The 19,939-nt window shown below is 35.1% G+C and overlaps 1 protein-coding gene across 1 annotated transcript in view; it reads left to right on the forward strand.

Annotated features, from left to right (window-relative positions):
• SNX2 (sorting nexin 2) overlaps window positions 1–13,807 on the forward strand; it is a 29,858-nt gene extending 16,051 nt beyond the window's left edge. Inside the window, exons 5-15 of the mRNA XM_068176565.1 lie at window positions 102–145; window positions 231–372; window positions 3,606–3,684; window positions 4,892–4,967; window positions 6,207–6,320; window positions 6,549–6,642; window positions 8,306–8,511; window positions 9,544–9,687; window positions 12,262–12,342; window positions 12,450–12,521; window positions 13,320–13,807. Of these exons, the coding sequence (XP_068032666.1) occupies window positions 102–145; window positions 231–372; window positions 3,606–3,684; window positions 4,892–4,967; window positions 6,207–6,320; window positions 6,549–6,642; window positions 8,306–8,511; window positions 9,544–9,687; window positions 12,262–12,342; window positions 12,450–12,521; window positions 13,320–13,370 (1,103 nt within the window). The 3' untranslated portion in view covers window positions 13,371–13,807. The remainder of the gene's footprint in view (window positions 1–101; window positions 146–230; window positions 373–3,605; window positions 3,685–4,891; window positions 4,968–6,206; window positions 6,321–6,548; window positions 6,643–8,305; window positions 8,512–9,543; window positions 9,688–12,261; window positions 12,343–12,449; window positions 12,522–13,319) is intronic.
• Window positions 13,808–19,939: the final 6,132 nt, after the last annotated feature.

Raw genomic sequence — 19,939 nt, forward strand, 5'->3', positions numbered from 1 at the left:
GTATCTAAATGGAAATCTATTTAATGTATTTTTTCGACTAAAAAGTGTATGGCAGGATTACACTACCTTGCCCTGGAATAAGTATTTTAATTTTCTTACAGGAGATGGCATGAATGCTTATATGGCATACAGAGTAACAACAAAGGTAGGCAGTGCAACAAAAATTTGAAAATACTTTGTATTGTAGCTGTGATGGATCAGTAATTCACAACGATTTTATTTTTTTTAAGACATCACTTTCAATATTCCACAAAAATGAATTCTCTGTGAAAAGAAGATTCAGTGATTTTCTTGGCCTGCACAGCAAATTAGCAACAAAATACATGCATATTGGTTGTATTGTGCCTCCAGCTCCAGAAAAAAGTATTGTAGGTAAGTGCAGTTCCAGTAAGGTGACATTTAAGTACTGAATACAAATTACTCTTCTGCATAAATACTACTTTTTTCTCAGGTGGTCCAAATATTCTTCATGTTCTGTATTTTCCAAAAGTTCATATTAAATTGGAAAGATATGTAATGGCCTCTTCCAAACTCAGACTAGTGTTGATAATGAGAAGGATGTCTCTTAATGCATGGCCTTGTGTTTCTTATTCATGATTCCTTCTTTGCTGTTGCCTTTCAAGAGCTGATTAGTCTACCAAAATAAGGATGTTAAAAGAAAGTTTATTTTTAAGTTGAGCTGTTATCAATTGCTTGCCAATTGAACTTTATATATACTTCATATATATAGAGCTTCATACATACTTCAGATCTCTGATACTTCTTTTTGTTTCTTTTGATCATGGTGAATGCAAAATCTCTCATAAATTTTGCAAGGTTTTAATGCAAAAAACTACTTTTGGGTTGAATACCTTAAAGGATCAGATCCTTTCTCCATGAGCTAAGAAGCATGCCTGATGCATTAAAACTGTCTTCAGTTTTGTGATCTCTAAGCAGGAGAGGTTCTTTCAAAATAGGTAAATATTTAAAACCTGTTAAGGCTGTAAAGCCTGTTAAAGACTTTTGTGTTACTCATATAAATAAGTGATTTGAATCTAGAATGTTGTTTAATATGTAGGCAATGGCAGAACTTCTTTTCAGTAATTTAGTCTGTAAAGATAATCAGAGCAGCAGTTTTTCATGTAAGTAGGAGTAGGCAGATTGAGTAGATGTAGGCAACAAGAGGCTTGGAAAATTCATGATTTTACTTCCGTGGAAAAGCACTGTGGTTTTAAGCCTGTGAGACTGAAAATTTGACCTCAATTTTTGGTAGTTCTTGAAATTTATGGGTAGTTCCATAATAATCAGTTTTTCCTTTAACAAAAATAAGTTTAATTCTAAATGCTAACAGAGCGTATGGAAATAGAATGATGTTTCTGATCATGTCCTTTGGATGATACAACATTTAAGGCATTTATGACAGTGTGCATTTACGTGAAAATGTAGTACTTGCATCACGGTCGAATTCAGCTTAGAGTGGATTTCAGCTACCACTTGAAAAAAGCCAGCATAAAAATTGACATACCTGTAAGACGGTAAAATGGTGGGACATACTGCAGTGTAAGCAAGCACTGGCTGGCACTTCAAAGCCTTGTGTAGAGACTTTAAGCTACAGGTAGGTTGGGAAAACTCAGACTCTTTAGAATATTTTCAAAAGAGCATGAGACTCCCTCTTTAAAGTTGAACTTCATAGGTGTTACTTAGTTTTGTTCAAGAGCATATAGTCAGTACATTTCCAGTTCTGGAGAAAAGGAGGAGTTGATTCTAGTCTGTTTTTAAATAATGCATCTTAAAGCAGAGAGCTGACAAAACAGCTGAAAGTAAGATTATAGTATTTATATTATACATGTTTATGTTTAAAGTCTTAGTACATAATGTCATACATTCAGTGTTACGCAGTGTGTGTTGTAAAGTCCCTGTCTGTTCATTCTGTTATACTGTTGGTAACACCTGGACTTTAAAGCTACAGTTTTATTGTGGTGATGAGCGGTAGGGGCTGGAATTTTAGATCTTAGCTACAAATTCAAGTCCATCATTACTGACTCTGGAACAAAAGGATAAAAATGAGTCAATTGTGAACTGGAATTGGACATTCATTAAGGTACCTCACTATTTACATAAGTGTGTATGAAAATCACATTTTTGTTTTTAAAGAAAATAATCTGTTATGTCATGAATTTTTTCATTTGAAGAAAGAGTGCTTGGTCTACAGGAACAGTCTTTGCACTGGCGTTTAAATAGGCTTATATTGGCAGAGAAAGAAATGTGGCAAGATATTTAGAAACAACTGTCATTTTTACAGGGTAGGAATTCCTCATATGGGTCATTTGTTTGTGTATTCAGTTTTTCCCTATGAACTTCTGTTCAAAGTTCATCTATGAAGGTTCTTTTGTATTAAGCCACAGGATTTCCTTCTTTCTGCAATAAAATATTATTGTATAGTAATACTGTAATATAAAAAGATTAGGTATGTGAATTACCTCAACTTCCCTTGAATACTTTAATCACTTCTATTTGAAGACATACTCAATTTTACTGACAAATTTATGGACTTAGTTACATTACACTGTGCAGAATACTTTTGGATAAAAAATCTTTATCAGATTTATTTTCATCATGTTGCAGAGGAGGGAAAAACTAAGGCTGAGAGGCTAAGGGTTCCCTCTTGTTCCTGTAAGGCTTTACTGCTTGTCTCCTCCAGGGATTACTGTGTAAAACTTCTAAGTCGAGAAGAGAGATTGGGTGAGGAACTTAGGGAACTGTTGACCTGACGGATCAGCGAGTACATCATCAGCATCTCAAAACTTAGCTAAAGAGACACAAAAGTAACAGATAAAAAATATACTAAAGCTAGAAATCAGACATCTGGACTGTATAATAAAATACCTTTCCTGTTTTTCAGGAAATATGAATAATTATTGATGATCAGTGTTTCATGGTGTTTTTGATGGGACTCAGGTTGCTAAATTCCAAGTTTAGATCTTTAGCTTGACAAATAGTGAGTTCAGTCTGACTGTTTTAGAGTTCTTCTGTTGCTGAGGTTGAATTTATTTCAACTGGTTGCTACTCTTGTCTTGGTCAGAGAAAGCACTGTAAGGCTACATATATTTTATTCTGCTGATTCTGTTCTCCATGCAGTTCAGTTCAGAATTTTCAGAACTTATTAGTTTGCATTAGTTAATTAAAAAACTATTAGTTTTAGAAATAAAAAGAAAAAATAGTAGAATGAAAAGAATGGTAATAGGCTTACCAGTGATTAGGCTTATAATCTGAGAACATTTTTTGTATTCTATTTTATATAGCTAACTGTTTTCCTTTTCTGGATGTGAGTTGCCAGTCAGACTCTGATCTGCATTTACATTGTTTTCATAAATGCAACTTAAGCTAGTTTTGCTTACCTATTAGTCACAATTAATATGTCACAGGAAATTGAGTATTTCACAGAGCTACTTTCACAAAACCATGGAGCATGCAGTTGATTTTTTTTTATGTTCCTATGTAGTGTTTTTCACTGTAATTTGATTTAAATATGTAAACTTAGGTGAGCCTTATATTCTAATCACATCAGTTATGTTAATGATTTATCTGTGATAAAATAAAATCAATATGATGCCGTTTCCTTCAAGGTATGACCAAAGTTAAAGTAGGCAAAGAAGATTCTTCATCTACTGAATTTGTGGAGAAAAGAAGAGCAGCTCTAGAAAGGTAATTTGTGTATCTAACTAAAACTTATTTAGGTTCAGAATTACTTGTAGTACATTGTATGGATTCTGTAATTTCTACGCTGGTGATCTGTACTTAAGTGAATTCTGGAGACTGTGTACAACTGTCAAATTTTTGTGTAGAAATTGACTAATTGCCACTAATAACAGGAAGAGGAGCCCTATTCATAAAAATTATTACAAATTACTTGTTTCAGGCTTAAAATTAAAATTGCAGAGGTTCAGTAAGTAAAACTACCATTACCAGCTTCTGTAGACGTTTTGGGTTGAAAGAATTAAGACAATTACAGTAAAATATTTATTCCATAGCAAATCAGCTGTTGGTCAGGAAGGTGGGTGAAGAGGCCTTCAATCACTTGAAAGTAAAATGGGCTTCTGATTATGTGTATTGATGACATTGATATGACTTGCTGAATTTTGGTATAAGAGATATTGCATCTCTGTCACCCAGCATCCAACAGCTGATACTGTCCAAGTATCTTTGTCAGGGAAGGGTCCTATCCCTGGTATACTGCCACCTTAACTTGTACTTCATACAGAGTATGGAACAAGGAATAATTAGTCGAGCAATCTAATATGTAAAATAGTTTAACTGAAATCCTTACCTTCTTCAGAAAAAAAACAGATGAGGATCTGGTGGTCATACCTAATGGAGGATGGATAAAAAAATTACACTTGAGGTCTAAGCAGAAGTGCAGAAAAATAAAAGGAATGAGTTACATTCAATTGTACTTGTGCATGTATGACAACTAAATGGATTGAAGACTCTTTCTATCCAGCACATAAATAGTTTATACCTAGACCAGAATCAACTAATTTGTCCATGATTTCCTATAATTCTAAAATAAATCAGCCAGAATTACCTGTAACGAGAAGCCTGTCCAGTGCAGTGCACAAAAATGTTTAAAGTTCATTTTTTTTCTGGCATAAGCTGGTTAATAAAGGAGTCTTCACTCAGCTGTTTGAAGTAAGAAGCATATTATTTTACCACTGTGCAACAGACAGATATGGCAGGCCCAACCGGCCCCACCTTAAGGAGTTTCTGGTGTAAACAAACTGTGCAGTGAAACACTACCCAACCTTTACTATGTTATGTTGTGGTATGGAGTGCATGGCACTGCATTATGTGCAGTCAGTCAGGCACATTAAATCTGTTCTGTTACCTGATATTTTAATTTTTAAAATCATAGGTATCTACAACGAACAGTAAAGCACCCAACCTTGTTACAGGATCCAGATTTGAGACAATTCTTGGAAAGTTCTGAGGTATTTTTGTTCTTTAAACTACTCTTATTTATTTCTAGATATGGTAACCTACCAAGCAATATATTCACTTTGTATTGAGACCTAATCCCCTAAATTAATATGAAATCAAATGGACCATACCCTTCATGAACTAGAATGGCAGAGGCTACTTAGGTAATGGTGTGCCTCAGGCTCTGGTAAAACTTATAATGGTAGTGACAAAAAACTATTTGCGGTATAGTGGCTTTTCAAGTGAGTCGGTCTTTTCAGTTCTGATGTTACTGCTTCTTAAGTAAGATCTAAAATTACACTGGCTTGGAAGCTGCTCTCTTGCCTCTAGGAATTCAGCATGAGGTATATTGGTAGGATAATGTGAAAATGCTGGCAGTGCTGCTGACCAGCCTAGGTATTTTTGTGAATAAGGACTTCAGTTGCCTGTACTATTCTGGTACCTTTCACAATATTAAGTACATTATTAAGGATACAATGTATCTCTTTATAAATGTGCATAGTGGCTTCACTCTAATACTGAACTGTGTTTTGGCTAATGTCAGTATCTTAGTTATACTAATAAGTCACAGAGGCCTCGCTACTGACAAAAGCATCAATAGATAACTTACAGTGGGTTTGTCAATGCTGCTGACAGACAAAACATCACATGAAGGGTAAATGGTCTGACATACAGGCCACCTTGTATAGCAAATTCAATTTAACCTGAATACTAATATCAATTAAATTTAAAGTTTGTTAATTTAACTCCAAGGGCTTCTCAATACCTAAGCAGATGATGTGTTCTTTTGATACTTGAGGTACATTTATAGGCTTATACTGAAAAGCAAAAAGTCATCAACCTTTTATTATCAGCATGCAATGTATGTGTTGCATTACAATTAAATGTGTAACAGAATTTCCTATGTCTAATTTGTTATAAATCTTAAGCTTTTCTGTTCCTGTAGTGGCAGTTTGTTCATTGTAGCATATAGGTGGCCATTTAGGACATTTGGCTAGTTCATAACAGCTTTGGACAAGTGGTTTGTTTGTTCCATTTAAATGTAAAGATGTAGAAGAAAAGTAAATAGTCTATATTTTTAAGTTTTCCTCTTGAGAATGTAGAAGTAGTAAATTTGAGAAATTAGATTTCACTATATTGAAACACATAGGACTAAAGAAAACACTATATTCTTTTCTTTCCCCTTGTGCCCTGTTAAACCTCCATCCTTTTAACCAGTCTCTTTGCCCTTATTTGTCATTCAATTCCAGCTGCCGAGAGCAGTTAACACCCAGGCTCTGAGTGGAGCAGGAATATTGAGAATGGTGAACAAGGCTGCCGACGCTGTCAACAAAATGACAATCAAGATGAATGAATCGGATGCAGTAAGAGCTGATTTTTCAGCTTGAATAATGAGATGAATTAATGAGCCTCAACAATTGCATTTTAAAGCTGTAGAAGTAGAAAATGGGTTATTAATTTCCTTATTGGCTTGAATTCTTAGCTGTATTCAGTTGACCACCCTGGAAGTACCTGGATAATTTGCTTCTTTAGAAGCAGAAATGTTGTTGGAAATCTAATTTGTAATGCTTGACTCTTTCATCTTTTGTCAGTGGTTTGAAGAAAAACAGCAGCAATTTGAGAATCTGGATCAGCAACTTAGGAAGCTTCATGCCAGTGTTGAAGCATTAGTCTGCCACAGAAAAGGTAACTTCACTTTTACATGAACCTTAGGAAATAGTGATGAGACAAGAGCTCAGCATGTCAGAACTCTTAACTAAAATAGTTATACAACGTGTTTTAGTGCAAGAATTTTTTACTTGTATCTTCTATTTTAAACTGCTCTTGTATTTTTGTATACCTGCATTTAATTTTAAATTTAACCTGTGTATCTGTCATTCCTAGAGTTACTAGAATGATCCAGCATATTTTTTTCCCTTGCGCAGTTTCATTATCACACCTAGCAAGTGATTCTACTACAGTAGACATTCATAAATTTATCTTTAGGTCTCATGGCAAGAATAATATTTTCTGAACAAAAAGTGGCTGGATAAATCCATTTAAACATATTTTGGTTCAGTATTACTCTGTTAACTGAGTTTAAGTGCTTACACAGTAATTTCTCATTCTTAATTTAGTCTGCATAATGATATAACCTCAAGCTACTGTTAAGGTAAACTTTTCTGGGAAGATAAGTAGTCACAGAATATCAGCTTTTTGTTTGCTTATTTTAGATATAATCAAAACCTGTAAGTTTATATTGTAATAACCTGTGCTGCTCTTTGTCAGAGATGGATTTCTATCAGATTATTAAAAAAAACCCAAGCATAATAAAAACCATACCAAACCAGACAAAACTCCAAACAAACCTGAATTTTGAATTTGTAGCTCAAGACCATTAAGTGTGCTGACAATATTGTAGTATGCTAAAATATGGTGTCACCTCTGAGTGTTTCCAGAAGTGCATGAAAATGTCGTAAGTTGTTTTCTCATAATTCTAATCAAAAATTTCTTTCTGCAGTAAAAATATCTTTAGCCACCTATCCCCAAGGCTAAGGAGTATTTAAGAAGTAATGGAAAATGGAAATCTTTATTTATGGTTGATTTGACACCTTACAGATTTGAAGAAGTGATGGTTTATTGGTTTTTTTCTAAGAATTGTGTTTAAATTGTAAATGTTTTAAATATCTTAAGACAGCTTCCTTCTGCAATCACTTCTGGTGTTCTGATGGTTCTGCCAGATCAGCAAAATTGCAAACTAACCTGAAGTAATTTGGACCAAACATTTGTTCAAAGGTCCTTCATGGAACTAAACTTTGTACAGGATTACTTACATGGGATTTGAGACAAGTGCACCAGTATTTGTTAATAAATAAGCTCAAAACTTCACGTCCACAGATGTTGATGATATGTGAGCTTTGGTTGGTTTTTATTTTAAAGGCATGGCAAAATGTGACAATACATTACAGTGTGCACACATAAAAGTTACTTAAAGTCAGTAAAACAGCCCAGCAGAAATAAATTCCACTCATGGGAGTGGTGATTTTGTGAAAGGTGATTTTTCCTTTTGTTTTGTGGGTTTGCATTTTCTTTAAAGTAGGCAATTGGATAATACTGAAGTGACTTTTTTTCATATTTTTGCTGAACAGAGTAAGCATGACATTAACAGACTTGGCAAAGCATTTTGAGACTTCTTTTGCACAGGAGTCTTTCTCCTAAATGTGGTTGCATTATGATATCCTTGTGTATCTTACTGTGATCTTTACCTTCTTTTCAGTTGGTGAAGTTAAACCTCTACTCCACTGATTTATGCTGCAGAATAATACAATAAATTAACTAAATCATGCTGAACGTTACTCCTGTGTTTCAGAGCTTTCAGCCAACACCGCTGCCTTTGCTAAAAGTGCTGCCATGTTAGGTAACTCGGAGGACCACACTGCTCTATCTAGAGCTTTGTCTCAGCTTGCAGAGGTTGAGGAGAAGATAGATCAGTTGCATCAAGAACAAGCTTTTGCTGATTTCTATGTGTTCTCAGAACTGCTTGGTGATTACATTCGTCTGATTGCTGCAGTAAAAGTGAGTACTACTAGGAAAAATACTGATTTAGCATTTAAAGTCACATTCTTCAGCATATAGGTTTAGGGTAAATGAATGTGTGTATTTGCTCATATAACACAATTAGGTTTTTGCCTGATGTTCTAGGAGGGTAAAGTGAAAGCATTCATGAGTTATTCCAATTATATAAGTGGCTGTGATCAAAGATGTGAATGAAGTGGTTAGATCTGGAGAAAATGCAAATCTACTTTGAGCAATACTGATTGTGTACAGTATTTGGGGATATTGTACTCTGCGGTGTCTAATCATACTGCACCTGTTTATTTCAGACTACTTATTGTTACAGTAAGCATACATAAATGTGGAAGAACATAATTTGGTATTCTATATTTAGTAGATAGCTGGTAATGTCTTTAAATAAGAAAAAAAACTCTATTTGTGGATCTACATCTCATTAAAGAAAGTATTCAATTTAAGTGTAAGCTATGCTGCACAGCATGATTAGGTTTAGACATGAGAACAGGTATCTCTGAATTCTGTCCAGAAATACCTTTGAACTTATCAGGTTGTTGGAAGTACATCTTTTTCTTTTGACTTTGTTTTTGGTTTTTTGGTTTTTTTTTTTTTTGATATGTGTACTTCACTTCTGCTGCCGTAGTCCATTGCTAACATAAAAGTGTTGCTGAAAATGCATGCAATACATATGCATGAACAGTTTGCTAGTATCTGCAGTTAGGCAATTGTCTGCATGATAGAGCACTTCATAGTGGTTGTTTTGGTAGTGTTTCGATAAAATGAGGGACATAAAATGATTTGGAGCACTGAACTGTGTGCCTCTGAAAAAGGTTCTTGAACAGCCTATAGTTTGTGTAAGGTGTTGAACTGTGCAAACATGATGTCAAGTGAAATGCAATACATGGTAGTGCAATACACACTAAGGTTTCTTTGAGTATACTAGTTGTTTCAGCTTTATACTAGAATTATTTTTTCCTACTGGGACTTTAGATAGCTCTAACAATTCCAGTTGTTTAATAAGTTTGTCTATTCTCACAGGGTGTGTTTGACCATCGAATGAAATGCTGGCAGAAGTGGCAAGATGCTCAGGTCACTTTACAAAAAAAACGTGAAGCTGAAGCAAAGCTCCAACTAGCCAACAAACCTGATAAATTACAGCAAGCTAAAGATGAGATAAAAGAGGTAATATTATCAAACATTATTTTGGAGGTCAGACTTTCTGCATTGGCTCATTCATTCTACATTAATGCTGCTTTATACCATTTTTCTTTACAAATCACTTACTTGCTGTTTCCCATATTTACTGAAATTTTTTGAAGGAATTTACTTGAAACTCTACATGTGTGCAATTTTTACTCATTGTAAGATCTGTAGGACAGGTAATACTGTCTCTACAGAGTCTGGGAGATGGGAGGGAGGGAACATGGACATGTTAATGCTTCTAACTGCTAACAGCTCATTTGGATAGGCAGGGGAGCATTTCTCGCTTTCTGAAGCTAAGATGACTTGGGTAAATCCAGCAAAGACAACTAACAGAGAGCTATTCCCATGTCTTGCTTAAATATGCAGCTTTTCTACCCATATATATGTGCATGTATATATGGTGTAATTTCAGTAAAAATAAATCTAACATTTTGAAGTGTCATAATTTATACACTTTCTCTATCATGCTTCACTAAGGAAATTGAAGAGGTAGGACAACTTAATTATTTAACACTAATGCATTCTGAATATGCTCTAGTGCTCTCCCATAAAATAATGGAAGAATGTCATTGCAGATTTCAAGCTCTTTTACACAGTTGCTTTGTTTGGCTTCCTCATTGGTCACTAACCATATGCTCCTTTGTTTCTTTTTGCCCTTTGATATATTTCACATGCAGTATTTAAATTACTCATTAACTTGATTTTCTTTTCCTTAAAGAAGTCCTTTGTTTATTGAGAAAACCTACCATTACTCTTGTGTGACCACATTCTTGTTGATTGCCTCTACTGATTTCACCATGCACAATAAATTTCCTGATTACTGGTAGTAGTGGGAAATAGTGGTCCTTTCCCTGTCCCAATATTAAAGCAATTGCTTTCTTCTCAAGGAATTATTTTTCCTGCTTTATTGGATAACTAGAGAACATTTTTAGTAAACCCACAGTTTAAGTGTGCCAATTGAAAATTCTCACTGCCACTGAAATGTGTTCAGAGTTGCTGAATTCTGTAATAGTGGACCCTCTGGCAGAGGAATTGCAAAGTGGAAGCCTAAGCAGCTTGAGCATCATCCATGACTTGGTTGTTTTTTGTGGTTAAGGGGACAATGGACTGTCCTAGGGATACCTTATTGAATGAGAAATTTCTCCTTGTTAGATACTATAAAATGGCAAACTGTTACCCAATGATAATTCACATAGGATCTGGGCAAGATGAAACTGAAATGTTTAATTCATTAGGCCTGTAGAAGCTTTCGCAGAAATCTCAGGCACCTCTGTTTGATGTGGTAGGAAGGTATGGGCAATCCTAATCTACTTTTCCTTAGCTGTGTTTTATAATATTTCAGTTATTAGCTAACTGTTCAGGCTGATATTCCATGAAGATACTACTATGACTTAATAAAAAGCTTCATAATGTTAATCTAAAAGGGCAGTCAGGGAACTGTGAATAAATGTATACTAAAAATATAAATATGGAGATGTTTACTGGAACATAGATGACGTTATTCTCATAACACAGTAGAAACTTGACATTGTATCACAAAATGCTTTTTGTGAAATAAGTAGCACTACTAGATTGCTTACAGCAAGAAGTTATATTGAAGCATGTTGCTTCCCTGCTGATTTTTTTCTGAGGAAGATAAATGTTACTGAATGTATTTGTTCTCAGTTAATATGTTGAGATGAACAGATACAGTTGCATTTTAAAGAACTGCTAGCCTGCTGTGGTTCTCTCGGTTTATCTACACAACTACCTTAATTTTAACAATGTAATAGGTGTTTAAAAGCAGTTACAGGGCAAGGTAGATACTGATGATCCCTTCTTGTCTAGCTGGATGTCTTTTCACAGAAACTAAGAAGAAACAATCGGTGTCATGTGGTTACACAAATGCAATGCTCCCAATATGGCATAACCCCATAAGAAACATCTCTTTCTCTGAATTTTCCTCTAGTGATCTTCTTACCTGCAGTAACCTCTTAGTCTAGCTTTCTGTGAAAACAGTTGCCACTGAAAAAGAAGGCTTGTGCTTTGGAAAGAAGATAAACAAGACCTCAGTAGCTTGTCATTTGCAACAGAAATGTGATGGCAATAATCAAATACTTGACCAGAGGCAGAGATTAATGTTTACTCATCTCTTCTGGAGTTAGGGAGAGTATGGGGAACTAACTTGAGACTCTTCCAAGCTTGATTGGACAGGTTTAGGTTCCTTTGTATGAAGTTTGTAAAGGGAATAGTAAGTAAAGCCTTTGAGATCCATTTTGTTTTCTAAAGAATATTTTTAAATGTTGCTAAATATTCTTAATAGCAGTACTAAGATACTTTTACATTTTATCTACATAAATCATTGCCTTAAAGATACCTTTGTTGTAATTGATCTGATGACATCCTATAACAAATTTGAAATTGTTATTGTAAGATTTTATTTTAAATAGGCCAAAACAATCAAATAGGTCCTTTTAGCTCTTAATTGACTATCAATGTGCTAAAAAAAATCAGATACAGATAGACTGAATGGACAGCACAAAATCTTACCTCTGTATATCTTTCCTTTGCCAGTGGGAGACAAAAGTTCAGCAAGGGGAAAAAGATTTTGAACAGATCTCCAAAACCATTCGCAAGGAAGTGGGAAGATTTGAGGCATGTATAATTTTTTCCAAGTAAATGACTGTTCTACAGTAAATAATATTGACATTACAAGTAAAATTTGTGAAGAAGTTAATATGCCATAATTTATTTATTAACAGAAGGAACGAGTGAAAGACTTTAAAACTGTTATTATCGAGTACTTAGAGTCATTAGTGCAAACACAACAGCAGGTAAGATAAATTTTAAGCTTTGTACAAGTTAATAAATAATACATTCCGTATTAGGTTACTTAGAAAAAAATGGGCTTTAAGCACAGCTGTTTCTAAAGCATTAAGAGCTACTAGTCTGTGCTGTATTGGCGAATGACATGATGATTGCAGTTTCCCAGCCCATGCAGAACTGTAATTCAGGGAAGCAACAGAGAAGTTCCCTTAGGGATATGGGCAAGCAGAGGGTCTTTTTATCTTCTCAAACTGAATTTGTACTTTCCCTTAGAGATTAAATTGTAATCAGTATGTACTTACACTTACTGAAGAGACTTGGATTCTTAAATGTTTATTGCTCTTTTTAAAAAGTACAGAATATTATTGAATACTGGAAAGCATTAAAACAGTTTTCAGTGTCTGACAAGTAGGTCTTGTTACTAGAAAAAGTCTGGTATCTTTCCTCTGCTAATGGCAGGAATAGAACGTTCCAGCTTTGTTTAATTTTAAAAATCTGAAAAAACAGTATCTTTAGGGGTAAGAGTAAGTGACTGATCTTTAAAAAAACTCTGTATCATTTTGTTCTATAACATTGTGTTCAGCATATGGCAAGATATCTATAGTTATGAGCAGATTTGTGTATTTATTACTTGTGGTTTTTTCTTGCACTGTCTAAAAATGTTAATGAATAAGTACCGATGTTCTTACTTTGAATAAGTACCTACATTCTTACTTGTGGAGGCAAGTTTACTGCAAGAGGAAGTAGGTATGCATTGGGGTTTTCAGCATTTAGTGCCTAATGAGTGATTTTCCCTTCTCTTCAAGCTAATAAAATACTGGGAGGCATTCCTACCTGAAGCCAAAGCCATTGCCTAGAAGAAGAATATTCCAAATGACAAGACACTCTGGATGTTTGTCCTGGATAAAACTAAATTCCACAGTGAAATCACTTTAAATCATCCAAATAAACCACTATATATTTTATGAATTAACATGTGGCTTTTTTTATATACCACTGCATTTATTAACAAGCTGCATGTCCTGACCCTCTTTGAAGTGGACTGTGGCATGATGTTCTGGAATACTTTGCTGAATTGAACACTATTGTGTCTTAATACTGGCACTAAAACGTGTGCTGCAAGGCCAGAAAGCTGATATTTTTGTTCTCTACAACACAGTGTTCTGTAGTATGTTTACCTGATCTTTATGAAACAAATTTAATTGCATTGATTAATGTTCACTTAAACATTCCTGTACAAAATCATGTTTTTGTGATTACAATAATAAAGGGGTGTACCTTGTGAAACATTAAACACTCTGGGCTTGTGTCTGTTGATACTTACTGATGTTTTTGGGAGTACTGTTTAGAATAAACTAAGATGTATCCAGGGCAAACCCACATTTCGTGAAGAGTGCTGGAGAAGGTATTAAAGATCCACAAACAATTATCCATGGTAAACTGTTCTGGTTTTCAATTCTGAATCTCTACATTACAGGTGTTCTTTTCACTTGAAGTTATCACTGCCTTGGCAAAGTCTACTGTGTTACTACTCATAGGGTCACAAGACATGCTTGGGCAACAGACAGATGTAAACTGCAGTCTTCTTCAAGTTTTTACAAAGCTTCTGCAGAATTAAAATCACCTGTATGGTCAAATACTGATGTCCTACTGGACTGACACAGTGCATCAGTTGTATTCAGTAGTCTCGGGATAAAAAAAAAATCTTGCAGTCACTGGTAATAGTTGGGGAAGAAAAGTGGGTAATTTAGCTGAGTGCTTGTTAGTTGTAAGAGCTAGTATTCTGTTTTTATTTTCTTCAGTAGAAAATACATTTGAAAGGACTGGTTATACCTTTTGCAAGAAGTCAGAGCATGTAAACATTTTTCTGAAATACACAATATTAACATGTGTTGTCCTGTCATTTTAGTGACATACTGAGCTTGATGATATATTAGTATTAATGGAAAGTATTAATGTTAACAAATTTTAGGCAAATATTAATCACATAAAAAAGCAAGAGAAGCTGTTGCTTTCAGCTAATCATAAGGCTGCAGGATAAACCTGTGAATGTATATTGTTTGGGGTCAGATCTAAAAGAGCACATTATAACATTTCTGAACCGAATGGAAACCTCCATTCAACTGGAAGGTCATACTCTATTTTTACTACAAAGTTTGTGTAAACTTGACAGATTAGTGTTTGCTATGGTTTTTCTACCTACCTCTCTTAACTCAGTATTTGTAGTAGTTTTCAAGGAAACTAGAACAGAAAAACCCTCACCAACATTTATCAAGCCTAAATCAAGCTTCTTTTTAAATGGTTAAATGCTAAAGCCTTAAGCGAATAATACCTTATCCATCAGTGTTTGTTCAGTCATTAATCTTAAAACTGCCTTTTGAAGAGCTCAAGTATGCAGGAGATTTATGATGAAGAAACTAGGCATGATGATCTAGGCGTAAGACTCTGTAAAGTGTTGCAATGTCCTTAATGTTAGCTCGCTTGCTGCTAATTAAAATTGACCAACAGCTCAGTATTAAACTTCAGATATATACTGCTCACACTGAAATTGATATTTCCACAACTAAAAGACTCAGTTTGGACATGCAGAGGTCAAAATGAGTGAACATATCCTTTCATGATCATTTTTCTGTAAGTGGTTTGTCCAGCTTTCTTAGCTCTTGATCTCTTTTTGCTTCTATCAGGGTTAGATTTCATTTGAATAATTGATCAGTTTTCTTCTCTTGTGACAATGAAAAAGTCTGCTAGCAAAGGTTAGTGTGGCCGTCCATACTAGTCACTAAAAATGAGTTGTGCAAGTTTTTTCTCAAAACCAGAAGCCTTTTGAGCAACAAAAGGATAATGGCATTTCTGGAGTTCGCTGTCACATAGGGATAGCTGCTAATACAAAAGATTCTAAGGGTTTTTTTGTGTCACAAGGTTAGCTTGAGCAGAATATCCAGATCAGCTGTTATATTTGGTTAGTATACAAATCTTGCTGTTTCAAGAAGCCATTAATGATCCTGAGATTGGCTCAGTTGGCTGATAATGCCAAGGCTCTGGGTTCAAGGCCCAGATGTGTGATTCATTTAAGAGTTGGACTTGATGATCTTTGTGGGTCCCTTTCAACTCAGAATATCCTGTGATCTGGAAATTTATTTTGTTTATCTTCCCCTGCATTGTGAGGATTGGAGATTTGGTTACTGTCTTTCCTTATGTGATTAACATCCACATTAGCAGACATTTCTCAAACCAAGTGAATGGAGGTAATACTGAACTCTTTCCTCTGTAGACCTCACTACTAGGTATTGTACTAAATTTAAGTGTGTATTTCATTAAAACTACAAGCCAGTGTACCACTGAAGCATCACTAGCATAAGCAAAAAGTAAATGTTTGCAAAATGATGAACTGCATTTGGAATACTGTATGAAAGACAAGGTACTACTGAAGTCTAGTTTACTTTTTAGGTTAAAATAGAATGCAGATATTTGTAACAAATTATTCTATTCATCATGCCCATGGTCCTTTTTAAATTGAATATAAACAACATGAAGTGGCTCAAATTGAAGACCTTGTTATTTCTTTCCTAAGCTGATGTTCAATGTACAGTAAGTCTGTAATTCTTTAGTCACTGTCCCTTTCAAAACAGAATATTCTGCTTCCCTATCAATTATTCTTTCTTCTACCTTTCCTAAGTTATTTTCCTCTGAAAGCCTCATATGGGAGTTTGTTTCAGCATCTGTGGAGTTCATGCCCCAAATATGTCAGTTTCTTTCAAATTGTGGAAATGAGCTGCTGGCTGGTAGGTCCTGTACATTTAAGTGAACAGCCAACATCCACTAAAATTATGTGTACAGTGAAATGATTGTCCCAAGGGAAAAAAAAAAACAAACTTTTTTTTTAATTAAAAAAAAAGGGTTTATATTTTTTTCTCTCCTTCCACTTTAGCATATAACAGGCTATGTAATAATCTTGTGGCAAAAAATGTGGCAATATGTGTGGCAAAATAAAATTTGTGGCAAAATATGAGTCCATTACAAACGTGAGGAAAAAAAGGCAATATTTTTACAGGTTAGAAGCTGGATTTTCAGGTTGTTCAGAATGTTATTTGTTACCTGCTAAGATGATTTTCCTTTTTTTTTAAATTTTTGTCTTCCATAGTTGAATCAAGAATATAATTGCGGTGGTTGTAACTTGCTAGTAATCTTTTGACTTTACTGGTGAAGCCATTCCTTCCCTTCCCCCTCCCCCACCCCAAATCAATGAGGAAGTGATTAACAAAGGGGAAGGGTATAAAATAATCCAAATATTTTTTCTGTTATTGGGAAAGACCAGTACACAAAGCAGTGTAGGCAGACCTGTCCTAGGATATTCATATGCAAACTAAACTTAAAGAAATATGCAATAGAAATGGAAGGGCAAGAAAAGACTAGAGATAAACAATTTATCTGTGGTTGAATTTTGTGAGTTGACTTAAAATGAGTTTTGTAGCAATTGAAAAATTGGCATTAGATGGTGATCTAATTAAGGACTGTTTTTTGATCTAGCCTCTTGTTTTGTTGTGTATTTTACTTATCACTTAGATTAGCATTTTTGTATGGGTTTCTTTGCCTACTTCTATTATGGAGATTAACCATTCACAAAGTGAATTATGAGAATTAGTGGAGTGTGATCTTTCAGATTTGCCTCCAATTACTCCTTTTTCTCTCCTATGAATCATTCTAACATGATGGATGTTAAATTCCCCTTCCCTGTATGAGGAATTGCACAGTGATTGTTTTGGGAAAAAAAAGAATCATAGAAGTGGCCAGTAAAGGGGCAGACTGATGATTCCTAGTTTCTGTAATTATGGACGGTTAGGTAGAATCTGATGACAGGGAACAGTTACAGCTGGAGTTACAGTATATTATTAATTCATTTTATATTCTGGATCAAGGTAATTTAAGAATAAAACCCAAGATATTGATAGGTGCAACAACACCCAGCACTGAAGACCAACACTTCCTAGAGTACTTTTGAGAGTCTGCTCAACAGAGGAGTTTGAAGACAGTCTATGTCACTGTTAGCAGTAGAGTTCAACCATTTTACAGTTTCACTTTTAGGATTACTAACATAATTTTAATACAAGTTATGCCAGTTCAAGTCAAGCTACATTTGAAGTATTTTCACCTTGCTTTGTGTTTTGGGAAGAATTATTGTAACAACTGTGCAGTTAGCTTTCAAAGACCTGGATGATTTTGAACACACTTTGATAGCATTCTATGAACTAATGTTTCTTAAATTTTGATCTTCAGTGTGTTAGACAGAAAGACAATCTTGGCCAGCCAGCCATGGGGAGAAATCCTTTTTCTTTCTTCAGATGTACCTTTAAAGATTAGCCAACTAATGATGATGTATTGTGTAAATTAAGTATTTAACATCCCAAAACATATTGACCTATTTGAATTCAGCACACCATGTAATCTTCCTTGTTTCTCTTGGCTGATGCACAGTCAAAAGTTCCATTATATTCTATTGAATTTGAAACCAGATTAATGTCTAAAACTTTTCTGTGTTAATAAGTTATATTATATTAAAGAGAAAAGTAGATTTTCGAAATTACTGCTGATTAGGTTGCAAACAGCCACAAACAGTGCTCCTATGAAATTCTTCTACTGACTTCTCAGCGTAAATGCGTTATGGCACAAGTGGTGCCCTAAGACTTATCCTTCTGTTTTTTATTAGAGGGAGAACAGAAACTACATCTAAAGACTGGATTCTTAACCAGGAAGTAATGATAGTATGATAATAGCATGGTAATTTTTACCTAGTATGCCCACATTTACTAGAGTGATAAGAATATTATTATATGGCTAATCTTTCTCTGGGATTATTGTAATATCTTTATCAGAGGGTGCTTTGTGGGGGAACGGGATTTCATACACACCTTTCAGTAAAAGGGCATGATGGACAGCACACGGGGGCTGGAAACATTGCTTTTGTCACTACTACACAGAGCAGTGCTGGGACTGTCCTGCTGGTTGTCAGCAGTTGAGGACACTGGGCCAGAAGCAGTGTTGAGCAGAAACAGATGCTTGAGAAATATCTGCCTTTGATTTCAGGTAATTTTTAAAAATCTTTGGTTTGTTACTTCCCTTTAGCTTAGCAAAGTAAAATTGTATTAGTTTGCTTAAGTCTTCTTGGTTTAAGTCAAATGATGTCTTCTTTGTATTGCATCCTTCAAGTCACAGTTGTTTGCTTAGAGCAAAATATAATTAAATTTACCTTTAAGTAAAATAAAGAGAAATTGAGGGAAAATGAGGTTGTAATGTGTTGCTGTGATGCTTGATAAAGATGCAGGACACGCTTTTATGGTGCAAAGAAGAAAAGGATCAATCTTGGCTTATTCTGTGCATCTCTTTTTATAGGGTTTTTAAAGAACATCCCATGTCTATCCCCAGCTGGCCAGTAACGAGTTATTACCCTGTATTTATTGGTGATTCAAACTCCTGGTCTGTATGTGTAGGAGAAGTTATTTGTGAGAGATAGTTTTCATTTTTCTATCTAATGGTGTAAAAACAGTTTACACAGGCGGCTAGTGTTTATCACAGTCCTAGAGTTCTTTCTCAGGGAAAGCAGGTTGTTTTCCACAGTCTTAGAGCTCTTTCTCAGGGAAGACAAGTTGTTTTTCACTGCTGCAGAGCTCTGTTCTCAAAAAGAGCTGTCAGCTTTCTCACGGCTTCTGTCGGCTGAAGTCCGGATTCAGTTTGTAGGCCTTTGACCTGCTGTTTCACCACTACAGTAATGTTCCCCTCTCCCCCTCTCCCTCTCTAGTGCTATTAGTCTAGAAAGAAACAAGTTAGTTTTCAAAAAAAATTTTAAAAAGCTGATAGCATAAACCACAGACATCAGATAAATTTGTTTTCTGCCCATTTTTGAGGTATTTTTGTACTTGAATCTACTTATGAAGATCAAACCCTCTATGGTCATGGATTTATCATGATAGCTACTCTAAAAGACCAGTGAGAGTGTGAGGTTGTCTCTGGTAGTGCCTAGGACTCTCCAGACTTACAAGCTGAGTTTTAACATATGAGTGTCTAATAAAGTGGCAGGTCATTGACATTTTGCAGTGCTTTCAGGTGGTTTGAAGCTTGGAAGTGGCAAATTTGTGTGGCATCAAAGCAGTTCCTGTGCCAACAGCTTAGCATCCTAAATGCATTTGGTATTACACCTTCTGTTTCTGCCTCCATTACTCTTTAAGCCATCAAAACAGCTGCCTATTTTGGAGTCTTATTTAATTTCTCCAGTGGTGAGCAATCACCTACAGTTCTCTGAAATGGCCTTCTTCTATGGTCTTCTCTGCCAAATAACAAAGTTAAGAGGTGGCTTCTTGGGAACACACACAACATAGGGAACTTTCCTGAGTGCCATGTTTTTTTCCCCTCTTAATTTCATGTCTGTTCACAA

The sequence above is a fragment of the Anomalospiza imberbis genome, chromosome Z (genome assembly GCF_031753505.1).
Source record: "Anomalospiza imberbis isolate Cuckoo-Finch-1a 21T00152 chromosome Z, ASM3175350v1, whole genome shotgun sequence".
In the NCBI taxonomy this organism is placed as follows: domain Eukaryota; kingdom Metazoa; phylum Chordata; class Aves; order Passeriformes; family Viduidae; genus Anomalospiza; species Anomalospiza imberbis.